Genomic DNA, 27,832 nt, shown 5'->3' on the forward strand with positions numbered 1-27,832 from the left:
GACAGACCAAATATATAGGCCATCCCCAAGTTAAAGTTTTTCGATTTTAAGATGGTGCAAAAATGATACAAATTCAGTAGAAACCATATTTCGAATTTTGAATTTTGATCTTGCCCCAGCTAGTGACGTGCGGTACAATCCTCTCGTGATGCCGGGCAGCGCAGCAAGCCACAGCTCCCAGTCAGCCGCAAGGGCCAAAAATCAATTCACTTACAGCCATGCTGTCTGTACTGAGATGACCACTATGTTTTTCACTTTCAGGATAGTATTCAATAAACGACATGAGGTATCCAACACTTTATTATAAAATAGGCTTTGTGTTAGATGATTTTGCTCAACTAGAGGCTCAAGTAAGTGTCCTGAGCATGTTTAAGGTAGGCCAGGCTATCATGTTTGATAGGTTAGGTGTGTCAAATGCACTTCTAACTTATGACATTTTTAACTTATGATGGGCTTATCAGATGCAACCCCATCATAAGTTGAGGAAGATCTGTATATTTCTTATTCTAAGTCACAGTATCACATAGGCCAGAAGGTCGTTCTCATATTATTAAGAAGAGCAACTGTGGTATTCCATTAAATATATTGGCCCCACTTGTGTTTCAGGGCAAGATACTAGTAGGGACAAGGAATGCTGAAATAATTGAAGTTGGAGAGAAAAATGCAGCATGTAATATTTTAGTTAACGGTCATGTGGATGGACCTATATGGGGACTGGCGACACATCCTTCCAGGGATTTTTTCCTTTCTGCTGCAGAAGATGGGACAGTGAGACTCTGGGACATTGCTGATAAAGTAGGTATAATTTTTTTTAAAAGATGTTACAATTTCTAAGAAGCAAAGTTCTAAATTGCTAGCACTTAAAGAACTATCTCAGCATTGTGTTGAGAACTTGGGAGAGAAACTGGTTTACTTTGTAAGTACTCTGCTTAATGTAGTTCTCTGTGATTCTTTTGGTTCTTATGCAGAAGATGTTGAACAAAGTGAATTTGGGACATGCTGCTCGTACTGTGTGTTATAGCCCTGAAGGGGACATGGTGGCTATTGGAATGAAAAATGGAGAATTTATTATTTTACTTGTGAGCTCTCTAAAGATATGGGGAAAGAAGAGAGATAGACGATGTGCAATCCACGATATCAGGTTAGTCAACAAATGGAATGGTATGTCAAGGATACTCTTTAAATGACCCGGCTTGCATTTGGAAAAAAAGGTCCTTAGTGCCTGTAGCATTTCAACACATCATAAATTGTATGCTGAAATATGGCTGTCTGTATACTTAGCTACTTCTCCTTACTAAATTATGAGTCCACTGGGCACCAGCCACAGTGCCTTATAATAGCAAGTATTCAGGGAATGTTTGATGAATTAGTGTCACACTGGACATGTCCAGTAAGTTCATCCTGCCAAGAATTATCTTCCATCTGCCCTTAAAAGTCTGGAAAATTAGGGACTTCCCTGGCAGTCCAGTGGTTAGGACTTGGCGCTTTCACTGCTATGGCCCGGGTTCAATCCCTAGTTAGGGAACTAGGATACCGCAAGCCGCACAGCGTGGCAAAAAAAAAAAGCCTGGAAGGGCTTCCCTGGTGGCGCAGTGGTTAAGAATCCGCCTGCCAGTGCAGGGGACACAGGTTCAAGCCCTGGTCGGGGAAGATCCCACATGCTGCAGAGCAACTAAGCCCATGCGCCACAACTACTGAGCCGTGCTCTAGAGCCCGTGAGCCACAACTACTGAGCCCGTGTGCCTAGAGCGTGTGCTCCGCAATAAGAGAAGCCACCGCAATAAGAAGCCCGCGCACCACAACAGAGAGTAGCCTCCACTCACCACATAGAGAAAGACTGCATGCAGCAACGAAGACCCAATGCAGCCCCCCCCAAAAAAGCCTGGAAAATTAAAGTTATAACCCCAAACATCTCTTGGAAAGCCTGAAAAATTAAACTTATAACCCCAAACGTCTTTTATTTCTCTTCATCTCCACTGACTATATAGTTCATTCATTTAATCCATAGTCATTGAACATCTATGCCCCAGATTATGAATTAATTAAAACTTTTCTTGAGCCTTTTTCAGTGCTTAAGCTTATATTAACAGTGGTTACCATTTACTGAGCACTTCTATGTGATCAAGATAGATTATTGAATCCAGGTCTGTCAAAAGCTTGCACTGTTTTCACCAGTAAAACCGTTTTTACAAATGAAGCCTTCCTCAGATCTTCAGTATATAAAACAGTAATTATGGCTTCCCTCAGCTCTCCAGTTTCCCAAAGGTACATCAGCAAGACTTATGGAGTATTTTCAAAAAACTGAACTGTCCCATACTGCTTTGCATCATCGATAGGCAAATAGTACTTTATTATTTTAAAATAACTTCTTCCAAGCTTCAAGTAGTATCACTTCATCTAATAACGTTACATGAGTTAAGCTGGTCTGTGTCCCTTGCTCTTAAGATATGATCTTTCCAGATGAAAGGATCCTATCGTACTGAATTATGTAATTTAGGAATATATGTAAATTGTTAGTGGCTTTTAAAAAACTGAGCTATTTTTAAAGAAATTAGGAGATGAAAATTCAGGAACCACTTAATGTTGAAGTAAAATATAAACCTTCTGTTTTATGTAACACAGACAAATATCAGTGTACACAGTTGTGACTATCAGGTAAATCTGTTTGAGGCCATATCACACATTATTTGTCTCAAATACTTATTTTTGAGAACTGAAAAGTCAGTGGTCTTAAATGTTTATACTATTTCATGTGGTCTAATGCATTTTTACATGGAATCTTTTGTTACATGTTCAGATTTAGTCCAGATTCCCGGTTTCTGGCAGTGGGTTCCAGTGAGAATTCAGTGGATTTTTATGACCTAACATTGGGTCCCACCCTTAATAGAATCAGCTACTGCAAAGACATTCCAAGCTTTGTCATTCAAATGGACTTCTCTGCAGATAGCAGACATCTCCAGGTACAGTACCAAGACTATTCGAATAGTCTTTACATTTTGTTAGTGAGTGCTTTTAAAACTCCTCAGTTCCAGAGCTTCTCAACTCTTGCCTTTTATTCACTACTATTCACTGTTTCTGCATAAATTCTTTACTAATCTATTCTTACCAGTCCTTTTCTTCATTTTTTTTGCTCACAGATTTTTGTAGTCATGTTTTAGTCTTAATAATGTTAGAAATGTAAATCAAGTAGCACTTTGCCAGTTTACTATAAACTACTTCTGGATTTTGCCTCTCACATGATGGAATTGTTCCATTTTAATATTATGAAAGGTCTCCACTGGTTGCTATAAACGGCATGTCTATGAAGTGCCTTCAGGAAAACATCTTATGGATCAGGCTGCCATTGACAGAATTACTTGGGCTACATGGACTAGGTAAATATTTCATGTATCAGAAGGGAAGAGCTGACTGAAGGTCAGCAAGGAAAACTGGAAAATCCTATTTCTGAACAGTTAGAGCCATTCCCACTAAGGAACAGTAATTGAGTTTTAAGTTTTTGTTACCATCCTGAATTCTTCCTAAGAAGACAATGATATACTTACTCATGCTGGGACCCCTTTTGATCAAATATATTTCTATGCTTTATCAGTTCTTTTAATTAAAGGAAATCAAAGTTGTGACTTTAAAGATGCCCTGATACTTCCTTAACATAAGTAGGTTTAATAACAGACAATGAAAACATGTATTGGGTACTGTTAGGCAACTGTATTATTTCCCTGTCTAAAGGAATGCTATTGATAGCAGCTGTTAGAAATGAAACCTTATAAAATGGGTTCAAATTTGCTGGCTGTAGAACAGATAACCATGCATAACCATCAATGAAAATGAAAAATGCCATCAACACTTTTAATTTTAAGATAGTTCTATCAGTTATCATAAAGTATTAACTGACTTTATAAAGGATTAATCTATAAACCCTTAAAATTATAGAACTTCATTGAGAAAAGGTGTGTGTATCGGGGGTGAGGGAGTGCCATCCCGGCAGGTTCAGGCTTATGACAAGGTAACACCTTGTCATAACTTATTCCTGTGTTTAAATAACATAACTAGGTACTCAGAGGTTAATTACCAAGAAACTTTTTCAGTATGGTAAACCTGTGTGTGCTATGGTGGATTTTTTTATTCCTTCTCTCTAGCATTCTAGGAGATGAAGTTATGGGAATCTGGTCCAGACATGCTGAGAAAGCCGATGTCACCTGTGCCTGCGTCTCTCATTCAGGAATCAGCCTTGTAACAGGAGATGACTTTGGCATGGTTAAGTTATTTGACTTCCCATGTCCTGAAAAATTTGTAAGTTTACGTTGGGTTTAGTATTTTATGCAACTTTACTCCTGATTTAGACTTCTGATCATTAGTACTTTTTCCCACATAATAGCTAAAATGTTATTGTCTCATGATTTGAAAATACTTTTAAATTTGTGATTCTAAAATTTTCTCCAAACTTCCTAAATCCATTACTCTGAAATAAAAGCTATTAGAAATTATCTCCCCTTGCCCCCAAGCTGCGCCATCTTCGCAGACTATCCTGTGATTAGTCTTTTATCAAACCTTTAATCAGTTACCAAATTTCAAATGCTTTTCAATGCAGATCCATTACTGATTCTGAGAAAGCATTTCATCATTAGCTGTGCTCCAAACTGCTTTCTCCACAGCACTCATGATGGAGATAATAGCTCCTGATTAAGAACCTTTGACTTCTGTGTTCATCACACACCCTGAGCTTTGTTCTTGTTTTTTAGGCGAAGCACAAAAGGTTCTTGGGTCATTCACCCCATGTGACAAATATTCGATTTACCAGTGGTGATCGACATGTTATTAGTGCTGGAGGTGATGACTGCAGGTTGGTAACTTTCTCAGCCCAAGAAGAGCAGGGACTGTCTTTTACTAGTTAAGAGATTATTACTATTTCTTTGACAGGTTCAGTTTGTGGACTCAGCTAGTCATCATAAAAAGGTCGCCTAACCATATGGCTCCTTGGGGTCACATACTATGTAAATACAGAATAAAAGGAGTTGAAAGAGTAAAGTTTTTACACATGTATGATTTGAAAGCTTAATTTAAAACATTGTAAACTGTTCTGAAAATCTATAAATATAGTGAACTCACTGCAGTTCTTTCTCTGATTGCAGTTTGTTTGTCTGGAAATGTGTACATATGCCTCATTGAAAGATATGGACGCTGAGAAGACTCCATAAAGCAACAGCCTTGAGAAACCAGAACTACACAAGAGGAAAAAACCAGAACCAAACGCTGCATGGTCATGTGGTGCTAACTTAAGACTGTAACAGGGATTTATCCAAATTTGTTAAAGTAGAAAGATTGATAAGTTCAAAATATTTGTTACATGCACTAAATAACTGTCCATAATCCATACACTGCCAGATAATTACATTTCAAGGAGGGACTGAATAACTATTTGATGGTAAAAGCCACCCCCCATTTTAGGGAGGATGCAGATTTGGCAGACTTCCTGGGGAGGTTTGGGAGACAGTGCTCCTCAAAGAAATGAACCAAAACCTTAAAAATCCAACTTGGATAATTTTCTTCCTCTTTTTAGCAAAGCTTTTTCTTTTTAGAATTTATATTTTATTTTCAAGTTTCAACTGTTTAATAAAATATTTTATCCTTGTGTTCACATAAGGAAATACACCATCACCCTAAAGGATCACAGGTTTTAAAAGGCAAACATTATTTTCCCTAAGAAAACACACACAGGCTTTACTGGAGAACATGATGCTTCTTAAGCATTAATAAAGTCCTGTTTATAAGGGACATTTTTCTCCTGGAAATTTTAAATTCAGGAACAAATCCAAAGTTAGTAGTGTATGATCGCTACATTTTCATTTTTGAGCTGTCAATCTTGTGTTCAGAATTCATCCCTATAATTGAAAGAGTAAAATATGATCATGGCCTCATTAATGAAAAAGCAGTATGATGAACAGTCATTTCCAGTGGTGTACAGTTTAAGGTTTTATATAGCAATAGTATTTAACTGGCAGAGAATACTGAGTATTTAAAGATGTAGTCTAATAGAAACATTGTTTAACATGTAAACTAAAGCGTTAAGTTCACATTTACGAAGTTATACAGTTTAGTTAACTCTTGAAATAAAATTTTTATAGCCTTTTTTTTCTATTGGAAAAACTTGTTTAGTTAGATGTATGTCACCCCATCGGCTGACTTCAAAAGGAATGAAGATAGGTCCACTTGTAAAACTTGTCTATAAAAATTCCTTTTTGGTGGATTGGGGCTGAACTCTTAGATCTTTACTCCTATTCACTTTAAATGCTGCCAAAGATCAGTACTTGCCATTCAGGAACTTGCTGTTTAGCTTATCTGTAGTTTCCTGAAGACTGGAAGTTATGCAGACTGCTATTTAAAAATATATTTTTCTAAGTATGAAGAAGTTTAAGATGCTCTTTTGGTCCTATAATTTTTACTTTAATGTGTTAAATATCTTCGTAGCGTAATAGACCCCTTCTTCAGGTTTCTGGAAATCTGTTTTCTATGTGCAACACCTTGTAAATATTAAAAACAGATATGGCTGAATTTTATCATGGAAAGCCTAAGCAGTGATTGAACCTGGCCAGTTTTAAAGCTCTGAATAGCTGTGTCTGAAGGACTGATTGGGGTGTTTGTTAAGAAGCTTGAAACATTAAGGTCATTTTCTTTCATTTTTCTTATCAATGGATTCTCCTAAACTAAGCCCAATTTGAGAAAACACTAATATTAAGTTTCTATTCACGTGTATTATAAAGGAGCAGCCAATAAATTAGAGCAAAAAATTCCCATGAACCACACTCTCCTCTCCCTCTATTTTTGAGGCTGTTGCAGTTTCAAATTTTCCGTCTGAATCAAGTTCACCTGCTTTTGGCTAAAGAGAAATTCCAGTTCCTTTACAGTGCGGGTAGAAACTCAACTATAACCTTAAGCAAATAAACTATATAGGATAAAATTGCTTCCACTGCATTTTTGTTCTTCCCAGTGGCCAACCTGATAAGCCAGCCTGAATCACTGTTGTCAGTTTCCCGATTAAAGGTCACGTTGATTTTAAGTAGTCATCCCACAGCCACCTTGCTTATAGCAGCCATCAACTACGGGAAGGTGAATAACCACAGTAGGCCATGTAGATTATGACCTATGTTTTTTTAACCCAGAGAATTACTTCTGTGTGCAGTATTTGACTAAACTCCCGAATTTGTAACCTGAGCCTTCTCCTAGCACCTTTAGTCCTGTTTCTGGCAGATGCATGCCAGAGCACCCTCTGCACCCTGGTTCCATTGTGGAATGCTAGCCACGTCTGTTCCCTTATTTTTGGTGATCTTTTTCGATGATGGTTCATTTTGGACCAAGTTACCCAACAGATATTTTAGAGTCAACCTTAGCTTGCCCATAAACCATAGCAACTGAAGGAAAAAACTCTTAAATGTGTCTCCAGGCTGTGTCTATTAAATAGCAAAAAAACAATCTGATTTTAGCATGTTTTTATTTCCCTGTAAAATGGCTGAACTAAAACCACTTTAAGCTCTTGTTTCCCAGTTACGTTCTTTACAGTGAAATTATGAGAATGCAACTATACTCCATTTATAAGTAATGATACTAAAAAGTCTGCTTAAATTTCTGGAAATACAATTTAAATCAAATTTCTTCTGCACAGATGTAAAGCATCTCAAGTAAGTTAACACTGGAATGAAAAAATACCTTCAATTCAATGAAGAAAACTTTTTAGAATGAAGTGGAATTGTCATTCATTTCACCCAAGCCTAACTAACTACATGATTGATAGCTTTATGCATGCTCTTGTGTGCACTGTCTTTTTCTAATGTTTCAAGTCTTATAAGCACAGCAAAGTGCAACTTAAAAGAAAGACTTTAAGTGCAACTTTAATAACTGGATAATTCTTTCTTCTCTCAATGGAAAAGAGATGGCCACAAGGCTGCTGGTTTTAGGCTCTGAAACGTGGACTTTTACATACGTAGTTTTATTATCCCTTGGGTATATGACTAAGCAAGTCAATGAACTTTTTTTTTAATAGTTTAATTTGGTCCTGAGAATATTTTGAGTCTTTACTATCCCTTTTGCATTAACTCTTTTCTAACCAACTTTTAGCTTTACTTTTTTAAAAAACTACATCATCTTTAAAATCAGTGATCCGTTATTTAATTCTAAAGCATTGGACACTTCTTGCCTTAACAGTTTTAAAACCACATATACAAAAGCCTATTTTCATTCAGTATTCCAAAAGTTTAGTCCTATTTTGCAGTTTACCCATCTGATCTCTGTAATTATACAGTCTGTCAGTCATTTAAAAAAATCTAACTTTTACATTTAAAAAATTATCTTCAGTAGTAACTATATTTTCTGTGGAGTTAGTTACTTCTTAGAATGTTATTTTTCAGAATGTGAGAATATATATGTATAGCTATAACCTTGTGAGTTTAAAGTTTGTTCTGATACCTTATGTATATACTTGTAAAAAATATTTTGTATAATTTTGTGATAATGTAGATCCCAAAATATTTATTTAAAAAACATATGTTAACAGTAAATGAAGGCATTTTAAGGAACTGTTCCTATTTTTTGCCCTTGCCATTCCAACTGTTTCACCCTACACGCCCCAGCTCACTCATCCTTTCTCAGAAAGCAAGGGACTGAGATATTTGGGAACCATTTACCAAAGCAGCAGTCAACCCAAGAAGCTTGTGTTATCATGTTTTTCATACTAAATTCACTTTAAAAGTCAGGCTGAATAACTGTCTTAAGCCACCTCAACACTTTGGGCCACTCCTGTTTTCAGAGTCAAAGAAAACAGCAATCCAACTTTTGGAAGAAGGACAATGCCCTCATACATCTCTCTACACACATAGCAACGCTGTAGCCTGAAACTGGATTATCAGTACTAACAATGATATCACCAACATTGTAAATGCTGATACTTGAACACAGCAGTTTCACACACAAACATGCCTCAAATGTTTTAATAGAATTCATCTTCTCCTGAAACTATCTTTCCATAGTCAAAACAAAACAACAAAAAAAACACCCAATGTTAAAATCACTTAATAAACGTACAAACTTGAAAAATTAGACACTTCAGATAGGCAATAAACTTCATTATTATGAAAGCAATATATTCCAAGTTTCAAAGATTTGACAAATTCTGTAGAATGTCTTTCATCAGTAATGGAAACTTTCAAACTCCACAGTCTTCTGCCAAGTAGGACTGGGTGTCATTCACTGAATAAAAAAAAACCAAAAATTTTTTCAATTAACTGCTTTAATTAACATCAGTTAAGAGAAGTTGTGTTTTTTCAGACAATGAATATTTGGTTCTAATACTAACATATGCATTTAAATTTACAGGCCACAGTAAAAATATTTTGAAATTTACTTTCAATGTTTTACAATTACTAATGTCTAAGAAAACTGATGTGAGATTTGTAAGCAGTATAACTCTTGAAGGCCTTAAGTTTATGTTCACATAGTATGTTCAGAAGTTAAAGAAAAATCTGATGTGGAGATGATCTAGGTAAACAAGCAACTGCTGAATGGAACAAAATTTGGTTTATGTAGTAGATTATTTTTCCAAAGGACCCTTAATTGAACAGCAGAGAAAAACCAAAGTGATTAAGTTTCCCCCAAATTTGTATGCTTATAAATTTAAGAAACTAGATACTAGAAAAGCATTTGAAATGACATTAGAAAAACTGATGTTAACCTTTACCTGGTTTGAGGTCGAATCCATTTCAAGGCATGTCGTGGTGGTACAGTAATGGTGGGATGATAAAATGTGCAGTCAGGTCTTGTACACTGAGTGTTAAATCTGCAGTGCTAAGGAGAGAGAATAGTTTCAGCATCTGCAAAGCTAATACAAAAAACACAGCAATCTGAGATGACAGTAACCAGCCCACCATAAGGTTAATGGGGCAGCAGAGATGATCTGCAACTTCCGCTTTAATACACCACTGAAGCCCTGAAAAATGGACCCCCACCAAGACACAAAATCCTAATGAAAGAATAACAGCAAGTTAAGTTTCAAAAGGGACTTTAGTATGTAATACAAACTGCCTCTCATCAATGTACTAACCACCTTGCACATACTGCTCAACATCCCTTATATTTTACCCCCATCTGTGCCCAACTGCAGTTGGGGAAGTAAAGGCCTTTTGTACGGTTTCCAGACTGCTATGCCAAAGAGAAGATGATTCATGCTGAGCAACTAAACAGCTGGAGACACATCAACCAATCTTTAGTACCCAGACAATTAAAACCACGGTAGAAGTATGGATGGTATCATTAAATACTTGTGGATTTCATCATCTCAGTTCTGGCATGGGGGCTGCGGGAGGGGGAACACACACAGGGGCAAAGAAGAATGGAAAGTGACCGGCGAAAGTGAGCTTCATTCTCCTAAGAGATTAGGCTACTGACATTAAATCGGTTCAGACAGCTTAGCCTAATGGGCCAGACGCGGGCTCAGGGACAACTAAGGAATAACTTAAAGATCTTAAAAACCATAACATGAACTCTAACAAAAATGTTAAACGTTGGGGGCTGGGGGAAGGAAGACAGTATAGTTTGCTAGTGACCTTACAAGCTCAGAATTGAGAAGTTACCACTAAATTCATTTTTGGGAAAATTAAAGTTCTTACTTTTGGATGATAGAAGGGACATTCCATTTTCTTACAAGCAGGGAAGTAACGGCAGAGCTGACTACTAGAAGGTGGTGCTGGTGTTGTAACTGCTGACAAAAATAAGGACAAAGGTGAAATTTATTTGGCAAAATAATTTTTAATGCAGTCTGCTGATATTTTTATGGGACCCACTTTTAAGTTAAAACACAAGATTTATATATTCATTAGTTAAAATAAAATACTTTAGGGTTTCCCTGGTGGCACAGTGGTTGGGAGTCTGCCTGCCGATGCAGGGGACACAGGTTCGTGCCCCAGTCCGGGAAGATCCCACATGCCGCAGAGTGGCTGGGCCCATGAGCCATGGCCGCTGAGCCTGCGCGTCCGGAGCCTGTGCTCCGCAACGGGAGAGGCCACAGCAGTGAGAGGCCCGCGTACCACAAAAAAAAAAAACAAAAAAACTTTAGAATACTATAGGATGGGTACACTTGTTCTTTAAAGATTAGTTAGAATAACTGATTATGGCACAATGATTTCTGAAACTATTCCTTGTTTTTCTTTTTAATTCAGTTTATAGTCACAAAATGTCATTTTTCACCCAAATGTAGTAGGGCACAAAGTCACCAACCTGGTTTTGGAGGCAGTACTGGAATTCTTCTACTCATATGAGTGAAGGGACACTCTGGTTTAGTACATTTTGCATCATATTTACAATTTGGATGAACAAACAAACATTTTTCAGCGAATTTACAATTGGGAAAGGCTCTATAAAACAAAAAGACATATTACTCACATTTAATCTCCTCAATGCATTACTAGTTTTTCGTAGAGAGAGTCCATTATACTCCTAATTTCATCACTACTTGTTTTGAGAAACACAGAAGTAACAGAAAAAAAAGGAAACTCCGTTTCTAAATGATGCCAGATATCAAAACAGGACACAACTGTCTATTCCAAAGCCTGGGGTAATTGGTAATTCAACTCAAGCCAAGCCACCATGAAAGGTAGAAGGGTTTTTTGTGATAATAAGAAACACCACTTACTCTCTAATTAAGGTCTATGTAACACTGTATGGAGTAAACTCAATTTATGTGAGCACAACATATATGCAAGGCACCATACTATGAGGAAAAAAAAAAATGAGACATCCTATGGTCTCCCTCTATATGCACATCCATAAAATTCTCACATCAAAATTTCCTTAAAGTTAAAACATGATGAGATTCCACCTACAGGACCAAAAAAAAAAAAAAATTCATCTCTCAAAGCTCACTCCACAGAACCAGCCAGCTAGCAAGCAAAAATTATACTGAAGTCCAGAATATTTTCTCATTACCTATTAACTAATTTTTTCCCCAAAGTCTTAAAATCTGTGTGTGAACACAATGCAAACTGGGGCGGTTACCATATACCCATCTCCTTAAGTGTACAGAATCCTCAAGGAAACCCAGGAATTTCAGTATCTCAAGGTATGAGGCCCAAAGAAGCCTCCTCCTACCTCCGCCACCAAATACACACAGACACAAGCGAATGCTGTCCTGCGAGCGCCGGAGTAAGTATCACTGCTGCATTTAGTTGTAGAACTCAAACTTGTCCACAGAAAAGAACAAACAAAAGTCAGCTGTATCTAGAATTAACCTGAAAACAGAATTAGTGCGCTGCTACTCACTTGCAAGGCGACACAGGATGATGGTAAGCACACTCATCCCCATTTTTACAGGCAGGCCAGTACTTGCAGCGCTCCAAAAGCTTTTCTGGTTTCTGTGCCACACTCAGTTCACTCATCTCAGCTACAAAGGGAAACAAATTAAAAGGATCTCATTAATTCTGATCAATTCAGGGACATGGCACCTTTAATAAATTTCCCTCAAAACCCAGTCTTACAATCTTATGTTCTTCTACGTGTATAAGTTACACAAAATAAATGAGTCCAATTAATTTGATTAACACGGATACTAGAATCCTATAAAAGATTACTAGGAAGTAGACTACGGTTTTCACTGTGAAGAGTAAAGTGGACAGTGATGCTGCAACTAGAGCCAAGTTCTCACCGAAAAATTCTCTCAAAATTATTTCAGCTGAATTAAGTATAAAACAGGAAAGAATGTCAAATAGGGAGCCAATAAAATGAAATGAGAACTGAGCACACCAGGTGATAAAAAATGTGAACTAATTCTCATATTCAGGTTAAGATGATAAGTGTCTCAATACAAGTGTTCCCACTCGCTGAGGTATGTGCAGTTTTCTAAGTCCAGGTGATAACTTCACATCAATGTATAAAGGGAAGAAAAGATTTTTGCTTAAAATGAGTCACAAATGTCATAACCTACAGGGACCTGGCAGATCACCTAACAGAGTGAGGCTGGCTGGGTGTAAGGTGATCAAATGGCAGAAAGCCTCTTGGAGGAAACAGAGGTTCGGAAGAGCAGCCCAAAGAGCTGTGTGTGACCACCCATGGCGCTCACTGCCGCTCCACTCAGGAGGCCATGTCCCAGATACAATGTCAACTACTATGACGTGGGAAAATGGAACTAGTGTTGCCAGACTGCCTCCCAATTCAGGAAGCCAAAGACCTTTTTATATGATATCTAAATTTTATTTTATTTTTTGGCCAGGCTGTGCGGCATTCAGTATCTTAGCTCCCCAACCAGGGATCGAACCCATGCCCCCTGCAGTGGAAGTGCAGACTCCTAACCACTGGACTGCCAAGAAATTCCCCTATGAGATCTAAATTTTAAATGCTAGCAACTAATTGAAACTTAAAACACAGAATAAACCAAATAAAATTACACCTGAAGGCCATAAGCTGCCAGCTTCTGGCCCAAGACACCCTAGCCAAAAAAACAAAGAATCAAGGGTGTTACATATTATGGTTCGTATTCATGTTCATCAAAGCAAACAGCACTTCAAGCACATCACCTAGTCCTCCTGCAGCTGCAATTTGGCTCTGTCACTTACTGGCTGAACTAGACACTTTGGGCATGTGTTATCCAACATCTCTGAACAACTGTTTCCTCATCTATACCAAGAGAAAATAATGTCTTCCTTAAGAATTTCATGATTTAATGGAAAGAAGAATGTAAAACAGGCAACCAATCAAAACCAAACAACGCAACAGCCAGTATCAGGAGTACTCATTGTTGTAGTGACCCAACCTCGGTCTTCATGAAGGAGAACAAGGCACACAAATCCCGTCCTGAAGCCCAGCTAGGAGCATAATCAGACAGCTATCAGGACTGTGCCTGACGAATTTTCCATGCTACTTTAAAAACAGTAAAATTTATTATTTAGCTCCAGGATATAAAAGTATCCAATATGATAGTCTGGAAGGAGGAGTTTTCTCCACTTTTAAATTTTTTTGTGTGTAACTCCTGCAGAGAAAATATGTTTTACCATCCCCTCCTAAAGAACATACTTTAAACCCATATACATGAGAATGCAGACCATGTGAAAGAAGTTAAGAGAATACCCAAGAGCAGGTTGGCTGGAAAATGGAGTAAAGTTGCTAGATCTCATGAGCAATATTAAAGAAGTTAAACACTTTACAAGGAAACTTTATCTTTCTGATGAAAAAATTACATCATATATACACAAAGGTCACAATGCTGGTTTTCCCTAACATTTACTTCATAAGCTATTAAAACTCTTCCTATTTAAGTTTTAAGAGGCAAATTCACTTTTTATTGCAAGCTATAAAATCTGTGCTGCCATAGAAGGCCAGTAGGAGCGGCTTGAAACATATGCTGCTGTTGGGGGCCTCCTTGAAACACTCAACAGAAGCCACCAAAAGCAATTACCAAGTTTCAACCTCCCTACTTGGAGGTGGAGAGCAAGAGAGACCAGAGCCTCTTTGTGGAGTTTTTCCAGCCTCACTTATGTCCTAACTACCATTACAAAGCTTCATCTTTGAGCAGCCATGAAAAATTGAGAGTCCCAGATCAAAGCAATGGTAAAGAAGGCTCACCACTCATCACAGTTGTCTCCATAACGGCCACAGCACTTGTGTAACCCAGGCAAGAATTTCTACTAACATGTTATTTAGATTGTCACTGCTATGACACGTATACCAATAAAGCCTAACGTGGACATCTACATTTAAACAAAATTAGACCCTAACACACCAAAAATTAAACTACCAAACTGAAAACCAAAGTACTAAAAACACCAGAATCTTCTCTTATTTTAGACAAATATATACAGGATCAAGAAATCTGGACTGCCTGATTACTATAGTTCTTACCACCTTGGTTAACATGTACAACTTTTCTTCCTTTCAAAGAAAGGTCAAATATTTCAACTCCCTCCACCAATCAAAACCATGACACTACACTACTGACTCACAGCAGAAAAAGCCCTCAGTTAAAGATAACAGCACCATCTCCTTTGCTCAGTCATGATCTCCCCCTGAAGGCTATTTTTAGCGACTGAAAAAGGTATTTGGTACATTTTCGTATCTCTACCAAAAGAGGATTACTTTGCAAAAATATCAAAACCCATTATTGTTTTTTCTTTGATACTCTTCATATTTAAGATTCAGTAACTGTCTCCCCTGCCAATGAAGGTGTCCCTAAAATTTTTACAAGCTATGAGGAGCATGATTATCATTCTCTAGCATGAATGAAAATGCTCAGTGGCACTGCACCTGCCACTGGTGTCCAGTGAGAGAAGCACTGATAAGAAATGCCTAAAAGCATGCTGCTATCTGAACTGAGTTCACCTGATTTCCAGTAACTACTATGCCTCTATATCAATTAATTTAAACATAAGGTCTTTTCTAAACTTCCAAGAAGTATTTTGACAGATTAGGTGAGAAACTCCTTTCAAGGGAATTTCACTGAGGTAGAAATAGCATCGAAATCCAAATTGACTTTTCTGTCAAGCTAATTACGAGAGACTACTGCTGGTTCAAGTGGAAAGTAACAAGTATAGTTTCTAAATGGGAAAAAAAGGTAAACAAGGCACCAAGAACGATGGTTCATCCTTTAACAAGTATATTGAAGAGGTATTTTTTGGCTTCCATGGCTGAACTCCATTTTAGCACTGGAATAACAGCCCACTTATGGAACACATAAGGGACAAACAGTCTCAAATTTAACTGGTCATTTTGTCTGAGAGAAGGAAAAAGGCCACTACTGAATTATAAATAAAAGCAAGGCCTACAACCAATATTCATTCAAGGTTGAGAAACATGTCAAAGACATCCTTCACAATGACAGCACCCTGAGAAGGGAAAGTCTGAGCTCCCAACACACCGTTTGTAAAGCTACCATCTGGGTCCTCAAGCTGCCTGCTCAGCAAGTGCAACTGCTGTGGGTGGAGGAGACCCGCGAGTCCCTCGTGTGAGGCTGCAGTGTGGTGTGCGGGTCTCATTCCTTCAAAGCTCATGTCCTCCTCTTGATCTGACATGTATCCTGGGGGGCTGGGGACACCATCCAGCGTCACTATAAACTTGGGACTTGCAGGTTTATCTGGTTGTACAAGATCTCTGCCAGACAGATAGAAAATACCATAGAATTAGGGAAACACGCACAAAAAGCCAAGCCTCCTAGAGTGCTCTTCAACAGAATTATCAGTCCCTTCCTTGGTTTGCGGTTTCTTCATTAACAAAAAAGACTTGGTAGGACTTACAGGTACAGCATCAGTGGATTCCTGCTAACACACAATGACTACGGCCAATCACTGCAGCATCAACACCACCGACCCTTCAGGCTGCTCTCAGGGCAATCTCCCCTCAACCCTGACCCCTGGCATCCGTTTGACCTTCATAGGGTCAAATGGAAATAAACGGAGAAACCAGCATCTATGCTCAGAACACAGAGCCAGCAGTTCTATATTTACACTGATTTTATTAACTCTATGTTTGTTTCTTTACAGAACATTCAGTCCATTATCTAAGGAAATAATCACCCCAACCCAATCTGCTAACTCTCTGGTTAGACTTCCTGATTTTGATCACCTGGCTTTTTAAATTTCATTTCCTGAATGTGCATAAAGAAAAGAATCTCTTCAGATTCTTTTTTTTTTTTTTTTTTGTGCGGGCCTCTCACCATCGCAGTATCTCCCGCTGAGGAGCACAGGCTCCAGACGCACAGGCTCCGCGGCATGTGGGATCTTCCCGGTCCGGGGCATGAACCCACATTCCCTGCATTGGCAGGCGGATTCCCAACCACTGCGACACCAGGGAAGCCCCTCTTAAGATTCTTAAGGATCTCTTAAGAAAAGAGCTAAATCATATACTGACTTATTTGCAGGATAATGGATTTCTGAATAAGAAAGATGAACTGGAGTTTTTGAAAACTGGATGTGCCTTATGATACATGGCCTAACTACAGAATCAATAAAGCACTCTACACTGGGGGCTAGGATGGGGAGGGGGGAAGCTGGGAACTAAAGGTTGACCTCCACTTCTAATCAACACAAATTAGCTACACAAGAAAAAGAAACCATCTACCGTGTCTGCATAAGGTGTCCTGAAAGTACCCGAAGGGTATCTGCAGTCTTCATCCCCGACTCTTGGTTTGGTGCCACTACTATTTCCTCAGACAGCTTTGGCTTCTTCAGAATAAATGATCTTGTGTCTGCATGGACCATGGATTCCATGTCATAGTAATCTGAGCCAAAAAAATTGGCCACAAATGTTTACTTTTGAATATACCTTGCATTCCCAACATCACACACGTGAGAAGAATGTCAATCTTTTATATATTTGTAATTATTTTCAAAGGAAAATTACAATGGTTCTACTCAGGAATAAGGCTGCAATTCTATGCCAAACATCTTTTCAAAGAAGTCAAGTTTTCCTTTCCTCATACAGCATATTATCAAGGCATTCTAATGAACACTTCCTGCCTACAGTATAGAAAGGTTCTTCCATGAGGCATCTAATGGGATATTATTAACAATAAAACTTACTTAAGTACAACAATATTTTCTAAAAACATAAAGAATAGAGACTCTTAATGCACCCTAGAATGATACCAAGGCTGTTTTAAAAAAAACAATCTTTCTAAAATCTGTTTTGTTCATTTTGCACACTTACAGAGCAGAACATACCCTGATGAAAAGAATACAACTGGCATAATTTCTGCCTGGTTGTAGATGGACTACTTTGAAAGGGAATTCTAAGATGAACTGACATTGTTAAAAATACAGCAAGGAAAACTGACCTTTAATATAAGCAGCCACAGATCACATCATCTACGATATGATTTTTAAGCTAAACTACTTTATACAATACACCAAGCCCTGGAGCCCAGGATGCAGTTGGTTGACCTATCAATAGGCAATCAACAGAATGAAGTTAGTAAGTCACAATTCTCTTAAAATTACCAGGGAAATAACAGAAACCAAAATTCACAGGATATTTATTCACGTTCATTCACTGAACAAACTGAACATGTGAGAGCACTGTGCTAGGTACACAAAGAAAAAATAGAAAAATAGACGTATACATAATTTCAGAACAGCATGCCCCAAAAGGTGATCCAAAAGAGGTATGAACAAAGTGTTGGGAGAATACAAAGTAACCTACTCCGGCTGGGAAATCAAGGAAAAGTTTACAGAGAAAAGAAAAAAGCTTACAGAGGATGAACATTTGAAGCAGGTATTAAAGGAATGATCAGGAATAAACTAAGAGGGAGAGAGAACTGGAGAATAGAGCATTTCAGGTAGAGTCACTGGAGAAAGGCAGGGGCTCTCCTAGGGACACGGTGAGAAACGTGGTGTGACTGGAGGGGTATGCGGAGGGCTGAGTAGGTAAGTGGCAAGAAGGCTGAGGCGTAAAGGATCTTGTATGTGCCAATGAGTTTGGAATCTGGTCTAGAAGAAGTAAGTAATCCAGAGAGTTTTCTAAGTAGGGAAGTGACATGAGCAAGTTGGTTTTTGGAAAAACACAGTGGCAGGAATGGACTGGAGTCCCAGATCTCAGCTATGAGGCTTCTTCCCAAGAGAGACGGAGAGACTCCGAAATACCAGATTCTCACCCTTTGTCCTCTCCTCACACACGTCAGAGGAAGAGGAGACACATTCCACACTCGAATTGGCACTAGACTTCACAGCAGATGCATTTTCAACTACTGTCCCAGGAAGGAGGCAAACCTGCTTTCCCCTGCAAGGGCAGGAGAAACAGTAAGACAAGTGTAGGAAGAGAGGCTTGTCCTTGAAGCAGGACAGGAGAAAGAACAGTTTTAAAAGAGAGCAAAGATAAATTTCAATTTTAGATTTCTTTAGTTTGAGGATTTTGTGGGACACTCAGGTGTTTAGAAAGAAGTTGAAAATTCAGATTCGAGACTATCAGGAGGGGGAGAGAAGTAAGAGAAGCGGAGTCGAAGCTGAAGGTGAAATGAGGACATTTAATAAACTGCACATAGTTGGCGCTGCCGTCTTCTCACTGAATCCTCACAGGGAGCCTGGGAAGCAGGTTTTCCTCCATGTTACAGACGACCACTTTGCAATTCCAAGCTCTCAGATGGTTTACTGAGCTCTCAGAGCTATAGCAACAGGAGGGCCGCAGTTCAGTCCACGGGCTGCTGCCCCTTCTCACCGCCCTGTTCTTTCTGAGGCACAGCAGTTCTACTAGTCTGCATCTTGGGAGAATACAGTAGAGATGGAAATAATGCTGAGGGCACGACAAAGGATAAAGTTAACATTTTAAGGGGCAGTAGCGGAGAAGGGGAGTTGAAGGAGAATGAAAAGGAATTAGTAGAAAAACAGAGAGAGAGTGAAGTCCTGGAAGCCAAAGGATCAAAGATGGAAGAAAACATTGGAACTCAAGTGCCACACACCACAGAGTTTAGAGAACTGTGCACAGAAAACAGAGCTATACACTCCACACGAGCCACTGGTCACCTCTGCAAGACTCACGAGAGCAGCCTGGGTCAAGTAGGGCAGACAGATGGGAGAGTTAGTGACATCTTCTGGGTAAAGACCACAGGCTGAACCCACGCATTGTTTCCTCCTGAAACTCTAATAAAATGTCAATTAAAGGGTTAATTTTTTTAAAAACTCACAGAGAAAATAATTGTAAAAGAAGAGATAACCATATTTTGAAAGTAGAAAACTAACTTAGTAGATCTCGAAAAGCAGAATCGTAAGCCAATAATAAAGCAATCTAATGTGGATCCCAAGATTCTTCAAAGGCTAAGAAAGTGGCAGCACAGGGGACCCTGGGAAGGGGTTGGGAGAAAACAGGGTACAACAGAAGTGGGTTCAAGTGTCCATTTCTCTTTTATTTATCTGTTTTCTTCTTTTCTGATCCTTACCACACCTATTCCCCTAACCTTTATATTAAAGATACTTGGAATAATTGGAGATGTGCTTTCCCATCGATCATTGCTAGGTAAGCTTATGATGAAGCATCATGGTCTCTGACAGAAAGGTGCCACAACAAAATTAACTAAAGGTATATACTATTAGTTTTAAAAATCAGTTAGATTTCCTGGTAACCTTTGACCACTTCTCTCTTAGAGAAAAGTGGAGCTTTAGACTCCTGAAAAGGTAAAAACAGAGAGGGTTTCTGGACCAATGAATGCCAGCCATGTTGAAAGAAGTACGATTCTGAAAACGTGTGGGTTAAGTAAACATTACATAGTAGTTAATGTTGAGGTGCGTCCCTCAGCCCCCTGTCCCCACTTAGCTCCCAGAACCCTGACAGCCATTCCATTTCTTGAAAGATCTTTCTTTGGAGAAGCTTACCAACCTGATAGAAAAGACCCAAAGACACAGACATCATGGTGTCCCCAAAGTAAACAGGCAAGACAAATCACTCTCCACTGCAGGATCTACATTCAAAAGTCAAAACCCCCTACCTCATCCCCCAATTAATGAACCCAAAACACCAACCAGCTTTTTAAGTGCCCCACTCTTAAATGTAAGTCAACCAAGGATCCTCAGACATCTGAGAACCTGTCATGAAATACAGTGATCAAAGCAAACAACCTGGAGAAAACAAGACCAAGGAGGGAGGGGAGGAAAATGTCCAAAACTGCCTTTAATATCTTCAGAGAAATAAGAGAAAGTATTGCATATATGAAATAAAATCAGTAGGTTAAAAAATAAATTAAAGGAATATGCAGGAACAAAAGGGCTCTCAGAAATAAAAAACGTGATAGGAGGTAAGCAAAGGATATACTAACTCATAAGCCTTGTAGAACTGCTTGATGCTTCAAATTGTACACGCATCATGGATAAAAATAAAGGAAACAAAAAAAGTTTAAGAGTTGATGACGCAAATACAACATACACAGACCTTAGCTGCCGAACATTTTGAAAATACTCTTATGTAGAAAGCAGGATGGAATGTGGGGAGATGAGAGGGCAACATTAAGGATGAAGAAAACCTTAACACCTTTATAGACAGAAGGGAGAAGCCAGAAGAGGGTAGAGCCCAAAGCTACAGAAGTGTGGCGACACCAGGATGTTCGTCAACTGAGTAGGATCTGGCATCTGGGTAAAAGGTAACCCTTAGAGACAGTAAGCACACCTTTCTAAGACAGAGGCCAGGAAGGGTCAGGGAATATAGTTGCTGACTGTGGAATCCTGAACACGGGTGAAGAAAATTCAGTTAGGAGCCAACAGGGAGGGGTCAAGGGACCACAGCTTCCAACACTGGGCAGGTTTAGAGGAAACAGATGCAGGAGAAAACAGGATCTGAATTAACGATTCCAGGGATCCAATGGCTCCTTTCATTTATTCAGCAGACAGTTATTAGGCACTTACACGCATCTGGCAGGGGCCAGGCACTGAGAACACAAAGATAAATAAGGCACTCACCCCAGTCCTGAGGTAGCCCATGGTATTTCTGTCTGTGTGCTGGGGGTCAGGGAGACAGGTAAACAAGTTACGGTGGCTCTAAGAATGGTAAGCTCTAGGTATAGCCCTGGCCATGAGATTCTAAAGTGAAGCACAAGTGAGGAGATAATGTTGAACATGCCAGAGGACACTAAAGCAGCTCAGGGCAATGGCAAAATTTGGATGGAGAGTAGGGTAGGGACTCAAGTGGTCCCTAAAGCAGGGGCATGAGCAGCCAACAGTTTGCAGGGATCTGGGTGAAATGGCATCAAAGGAAGAAAGTTTCTGCATGAGGTGAAAAATACAAACACCACATAGCATGAAGAAAATGCAGATCTTATCTCCTGGCCCTAAAATATTTTCACAGATCTTAATATGGAATCTTAGGGCAGGATCTAAGACATACAAGATACATTAAATGAGGTGTAAGGAATGGAAATAACAACTGAAAAATGCTAGATTACAAAGAAAATTTAAGATTATTACCAACCTTGACTGATCTGCAGAGTTTCTGCCATTACTGGGTCAATTTGCAGTCGGGATAACAATTGCCTCTGTTGAGTTCCTAGAATACAAATTTTAAAACTTCACTAAGCTTAAAAAACAAACAATACCAGCACGTGTGCTTCCCAGAAATTAAGACCAAAATAATCTTTCTGGGTTCTTAATTGAAAGTCTTTAAAATAGTTTAAAGCTTCAACAATACAATTTAATAATATTTATAGACCAAAGGTCTGTAAGACAAAAATCTGTACTCAGGTTAAATCAAAAATGGCAATGGTTCTCCCTGTCTGGAAGCTGGTTTCCTTGGATTGGAGATAAAGCCTGGTGCTAAAGAAAAAGGGGGTGCAAAAGCGAGGGGGAGGTGCTGCAAGGACCCTCAGCTTGCGTCCTGGGAGACAGGCAACAGCCAACTGCAAGATCAACATGAGAAGTGTTTCTCTCAATCACCTAGGCTCTCACCATTATAAGTCAATCCCCCACCCACAAAAGTGCAAAACAACACCCCAGAGTTATCTGATCAGAGTTCCCAAAAGACAAACTACAGGCTTGGATGGATACAAAAAGAATAATGAACAAGTAAGTAGACACTCAGAGCTCTACAGCCCAGGTCCTAAACCAGCAAAGCATGTAAACAATCACTTGGATCTCCTGTAAGAAAAGATGCTCAGCTAGAGTATGTATTATTTCTTAAACACGTTCATAATTTCCTCATAGTTACACTGCAAAATGAAATAAAACAGAGACACAGAATTGATTTTTCTATCTTCAGTTTGAGTGATGGGAGAATATCATAACTTCTCCAAACCTCCCCAGCCCAGTGCTCAGCAGATACTAGGTACTCACTTGCTGATTCAGAACAGAAGTGTTACAGTACGGTGTACAAGGGAATGTAATTGATAGGGTTCCAAATACTGAAATATCAGTAAGACGCACGCATGCTAATTCTTAGTAAATCTATTACTGTCAGTTTCACAAGGACAGTCTGCTCACTCAGTGCCGACATGTAAGTTGGCAACTGTTTGCCAACTATCATGTTTCATTAAAATTCAACTTCAGTAAAAATTTTAAAACCTACCAAAGTTTTATCAGCTATTTTCTTTTAAAACGTATTATATTATATTACATTTTAGTGGTGTGCAAAAAGAAAGTTAATTCCTTTCAAAATTATCATGGTTAAAAACACAGTAAATCCTGAGGAGCTGACCTGAAATACAGATATCATTTGGTCAAATTGTATTCCTGTAGGACAGCTTGGGAAACTGATGTGTAATTAGGTTACAGGAATTCAAATACTAACAACAGGTCTCTTTAGCATAAACAGTGAACAATGGAAGAATTATACATTTCCAAGTAATTTCACAAGACAGACACATGAAAGAGGACCATTCTCTGACATTTTAAGTTTTGCTTCATCTCTCTATACTCATCTACCTTTTCAAACCATCATTTTAGAGAGATCCACTAAAATGGACGGAATTCTAAAGTCTAGGCTTCTAAGTTAAATCATGTAGAAGAGTCTGATTTTGTCATTAAAGGTCCATGAAAAATTCAAGTTCTCTGTGCCTTGCTGCCTCCATATGAAAACTACTACACGATGATATCACATACTAGGAATTTACCTTTCTCAATGTTTCTAAGGAAGCCAATTATTTTTACATCAGTAGTTCCTGACTGTGATTCAAAATCTACTACCTCTTGAAGATATTCAAACTGTCTGCTGCATTCAGATATTAACATTGAATATTCATTCATTTTAACCTCCAAAGATGAAATTTTTGCTTCATTCTGTGACACTCTAATATTTAAATCAAGAAGATTTGCTTCCACTGTCAAAATTGCTGCTTTCATCCCTTTAATTTCACTGATATCAGTTGATATTTTCCTTAAAAGTTGGGAAATATTGTCTAGCTCACTCAGTGAACAAGAGGAACTTGTTACAGAACCTAAGTCAATTGGCCCAGGTGAAAAGAAAACTGGTAAAGATGGTGATGGAAACCTTGAAGACATTTTCATAAAATTCTCTTTCCTTCTTAGTATTTGGTAATTTTTCTTTCACAGCCCATTAAACTTTCATCAAAAATAAAAGCAATCACTAAGGCTGTTACTTTAAGAAGTATTAAAAGTAACATTTTAAAACCTATAAATTAAAAGATAGAGCTGTACATTTCTGGAGTCAGAGCTCCAAAGTAAATCTGAAAATGCTAAACAAACCAGACCAATGTTCTCTTTGCCACAACTAAGAAGCCCTAATATGCAGGCCCCTGTATCCTGTGAGTCTTACTTATAGCTCCTCTCTAAACAATAAACCCTATTATTACACACAAAATAATTCTGGCTTCTGATTGGCTGGAAGCAGACATGTGACACACAAAGAATTTTCTATTATTTACCTCATATGAGGAGCACTGAAGATCTGAAGCATAAACTAAGCAATAAAACAGCATGACATACTTCATACCTGAATATGATGTGAACTTAATGTACTTTTGCCCCTTCATCAATTACCCATAATTTTCAAGCTTCAGATTATTTTTAAATTGTTTTATCTAGTATCGAGTTTCATTTCCCCTTGAAAATAGTAATAGGACAGTACTTGACACTTCCTTTCTAGGGAGAGGATAGGGAGGGTAATTGGACCCATGATCACAGACAAATCTCTTTAAAAATATATGTGGTGGGCTTCCCTGGTGGCGCAGTGGTTGAGAGTCCGCCTGACGATGCAGGGGACACGGGTCCGTGCCCCGGTCCGGGAGGATCCCACATGCCTCGGAGAGGCTGGGCCCGTGAGCCATCGCTGCTGAGCCTGTGCGTCCGGAACCTGTGCTCTGCAACGGGAGAGGCCCACAACAGTGAGAGGCCCGCGTACCTCAAAAAAAAAAAAAAAAAAAATATATATATATATATATATATAATATATATATATATATTATATATATATATATTATATATATATACACACACACACACACATGTGGTGATGGGACTTCCCTGGCTGTCCAGTGGTTAAGATTTCACCTTCCAAAGCAGGGGGTGTGGGTTCGATCCCTGGTCAGGGAGCTAAGATCCCACACGCCTCATGGCCAAAAAACCAAAATATAAAACAGAAGCAGTATTGTAACAAATTCAATAAAGACTTTAAAAATGGTCCACATCAAAAAAATCTTAAAAAAAATGTATATATATATGTGTGGTAATAATGGAATTCAACTGTACTGATATAAGATATGGTGGAAATTTAAAGATAGGGAAAATGAGGACTTGGCCTTGGTTTGATACTAGATCATTATTAGATATGTGATTTTCTCCCATTCTGTGGGTTGTCTTCTCTTTTTCTTGATAGTATCTTTTGAAATACAAAAGTTTTTAACTTTGATGAAGTGCAAGTTAACTATTTTTTTCTTTGGTTTCTTGTGATTCTGGTGCCATAAGAAACCACTGCCTAATCCAAGCTCATTTAGAGTTATACCTATTTTTTCCTAAGAGTTTTATAATTTTAGTTCTTACATTTTGAGTTAATTTTTATATATGGTGTAAGGTAAGGGTCCAACTTCATTCTTTTGCAGGTGGATATCCAGGTGTCCAGCAACATTTTTTGAAAAGACTGCTCTTTCCCCAATGAACTGTCCTTGCATCCTTACTGAAATTCAAATTGATCATAAGAATACTGGTTCATTTCTGGATTCTCAATTTGATTCCATTGGTCTGTATGTATACCCTTATGCCAGTGCCAGTCTTGATTACTGTAGCTCTGTAGTAAGTTTTGAACTTGGGAAATATAAGTCTGCCAATTTTATTATTTTTCAATAGTTATGGCTATTCCAAGTCCTTTTCATTTCTATGTGAATTTTAAAATCAGCTTGCCAACTTCTACAAAAAAGCCAGCAAAGATTTTAACAAAGATTGAGTTGAATTCAAGATCTATTTGGGGAGTATCACCATCTTAACAATATCAAAGTCTTCCAATCCAAGATCACAGATGTCTCTCCACAGCTTTAGTTTGAGAAAGGTTGTTTTTACTTTGGTTTACTCACCAAGCCAACAAATAAGCTGTGCAAAATATAAGGATGCAAGACAGTAAACACAACTCCCCACAGCCTCTCTAAAAGAATTTGTATAAAGAACTGTAGCCTTTGACTTCCCAGTTAAATAGATGTCATTCACAGTTAGAGAACAGAGAAAAAGTGCTGAAATTTATACAAGAATCTTTATTCGTTTCTCCATTACATCTGTAAATTAACCTAAACTCTTCAAAATCTTTACACAGAAAATAATTTTCAAATTTTACAAGGCTTTAGAGTTGCATGGAATTTTTTTAAGAGCACTAGCTAACAGAGGACATGTATAGTCAATATTAGGAAGAGTGGCAAATCCCCAGCCAAGCACCACCTGCAAATCAGCTGGGCAGCAAACACAACTTCAGTGAGCAAAGTAGAAAAGTGCTCTAACAGGGGATGGGTCACAAAGAAACAAAGTGCCTAAAAACAGGCCATTTGAGGCTTCAAAGCCTGGGCCCTTCAAAGTTGGGCCCAGCCCAACTTTAGAATGCAAAATAAGCAAAGATCCTTCCATAGATTCCAACGTCAATATCCATCAACAGAGGAAGTTCACATATTCTTGGGAAACCAGAGCACAGAAAGGTGAAGGTCAGCTAGTGAGTGGCAGAGCCGGGTTTGCCGCAAGCGGTCTCTCTCCCTGAGCCTGTATTCATAATCACTAGGTTATTATACTTCTATGATACATTAAATGGAACAAAACATGTTACAAAGAAAATCATGTGGTGTAATTCCTTTATACAGACATACATATGTACATATAAATATACAGATAATTCTACTCTATACAGAAAGGATGGACATGTACATACATATAAAAAAAATGCCAAGACTACAGACATACACCAGTCTGTAAATGCAGTGCTTACCTCTGAGGAAGGCAGTGGGCTGAACGAAGGGGGAATTTTCCTTGTTTTCTCTGAATACAAAAACTCCTCTTTACTAAGAGTCTTTCACAGTGATTCCAGTCCAACATGGTATATTAAGTATATGCATTTACAGCCTCTCCTTCTGGAGAGTCCGTAAAAATGAAGTAAAGAACTTAAAAATGGCACAAATCCTTAACATAAAGCAATGGATTCCAAATTGGGTCTCTAAGAGGATAATCCACTTTGTTCTAACATACATATCAATAAGAGCATTTGAGTGTGTATATGTAAACTAAATACATACATTTAGCGTACACACTGAAAAATAATTTTAGAATACAAAAAACTGTATGGTCAGAAATCTGGAGATCCCTGATTTAGAGATGGGGGTTAGGAAGGGATCATAGCAGATGAGATTTCAACCACCTCTGGAAAATAGAAAATACATGCACAAATACTGACCAAGCAAAAAAGCCATAAATGAGACACTGGGAGAACCACAAGTAAGATGCAAGCAGGAGTGACACATTCATTAAGGCAACAAATATTTACTAAGCTCCTACCACATGCCAGGCACTGTTCTGGGTGCTCGATAACAGCAATGAAACACACACACACACACACACACACACCACCACCACCACCACCCCCCCCCAGTCAAAGAACTTGTATTGTGGTGGTTGAGGGGAAGGAGATGAGCCTCAAAAAGAAACAAATAAAACACATTTTATGTTGATGATATTTAAAGCTCCAAGTCTAGATAAAAGTATCCAAACTATGAAAATATAAAATATGTATTAGATGGCAATAAGTGCTATGGAGAAAAATTAAGTTTTAGAAAAGGGGGCTGGGGGACTTCCCTGGCACTCCAGTGGTTAAGACTCCGTGCTTCCACAGCAGGGGGCACACGTTCTACCCCCGGTCTGGGAACTAAAATCTCACATGCCACATACCGCGGCCAAAAAAAAAGAAAAAGGAAAATTGTGGT

General features: G+C 38.5%; 2 protein-coding genes across 9 annotated transcripts in view; one reads left to right on the forward strand and one right to left on the reverse strand.

Annotated features, from left to right (window-relative positions):
• Nucleotides 1–5,239, forward strand: part of EML5 (EMAP like 5) — a 160,773-nt gene extending 155,534 nt beyond the window's left edge. For all 4 annotated transcript variants that reach the window (XM_060003358.1, XM_060003357.1, XM_060003356.1 and 1 more), the window contains 7 exons: nt 607–795; nt 969–1,141; nt 2,798–2,960; nt 3,271–3,374; nt 4,137–4,290; nt 4,740–4,840; nt 5,130–5,239. In XM_060003358.1, the coding sequence (XP_059859341.1) occupies nt 607–795; nt 969–1,141; nt 2,798–2,960; nt 3,271–3,374; nt 4,137–4,290; nt 4,740–4,840; nt 5,130–5,166 (921 nt within the window). In that variant the 3' untranslated portion in view covers nt 5,167–5,239. The remainder of the gene's footprint in view (nt 1–606; nt 796–968; nt 1,142–2,797; nt 2,961–3,270; nt 3,375–4,136; nt 4,291–4,739; nt 4,841–5,129) is intronic.
• A 274-nt stretch (nt 5,240–5,513) lies between these two features.
• ZC3H14 (zinc finger CCCH-type containing 14) overlaps nt 5,514–27,832 on the reverse strand; it is a 41,790-nt gene continuing 19,471 nt past the window's right edge. Inside the window, exons 10-17 of one of the 5 annotated variants that reach the window (XM_060004078.1) lie at nt 21,910–21,984; nt 17,083–17,242; nt 15,884–16,116; nt 12,301–12,421; nt 11,260–11,396; nt 10,653–10,741; nt 9,725–9,831; nt 5,516–9,237 (exon numbers count right to left, since the gene is read on the reverse strand). In XM_060004078.1, coding sequence (XP_059860061.1) covers nt 9,231–9,237; nt 9,725–9,831; nt 10,653–10,741; nt 11,260–11,396; nt 12,301–12,421; nt 15,884–16,116; nt 17,083–17,242; nt 21,910–21,984 — 929 coding nt within the window. In that variant the 3' untranslated portion in view covers nt 5,516–9,230. Of the gene's footprint in view, nt 9,238–9,724; nt 9,832–10,652; nt 10,745–11,259; nt 11,397–12,300; nt 12,422–15,883; nt 16,117–17,082; nt 17,243–21,909; nt 21,985–27,832 lie in introns of all 5 variants that reach the window. The other 4 variants (XM_060004083.1, XM_060004077.1, XM_060004081.1 and 1 more) reach the window with 4 other exon arrangements.

This window comes from Delphinus delphis, chromosome 2 (assembly GCF_949987515.2).
Source record: "Delphinus delphis chromosome 2, mDelDel1.2, whole genome shotgun sequence".
In the NCBI taxonomy this organism is placed as follows: Eukaryota; Metazoa; Chordata; class Mammalia; order Artiodactyla; family Delphinidae; genus Delphinus; species Delphinus delphis.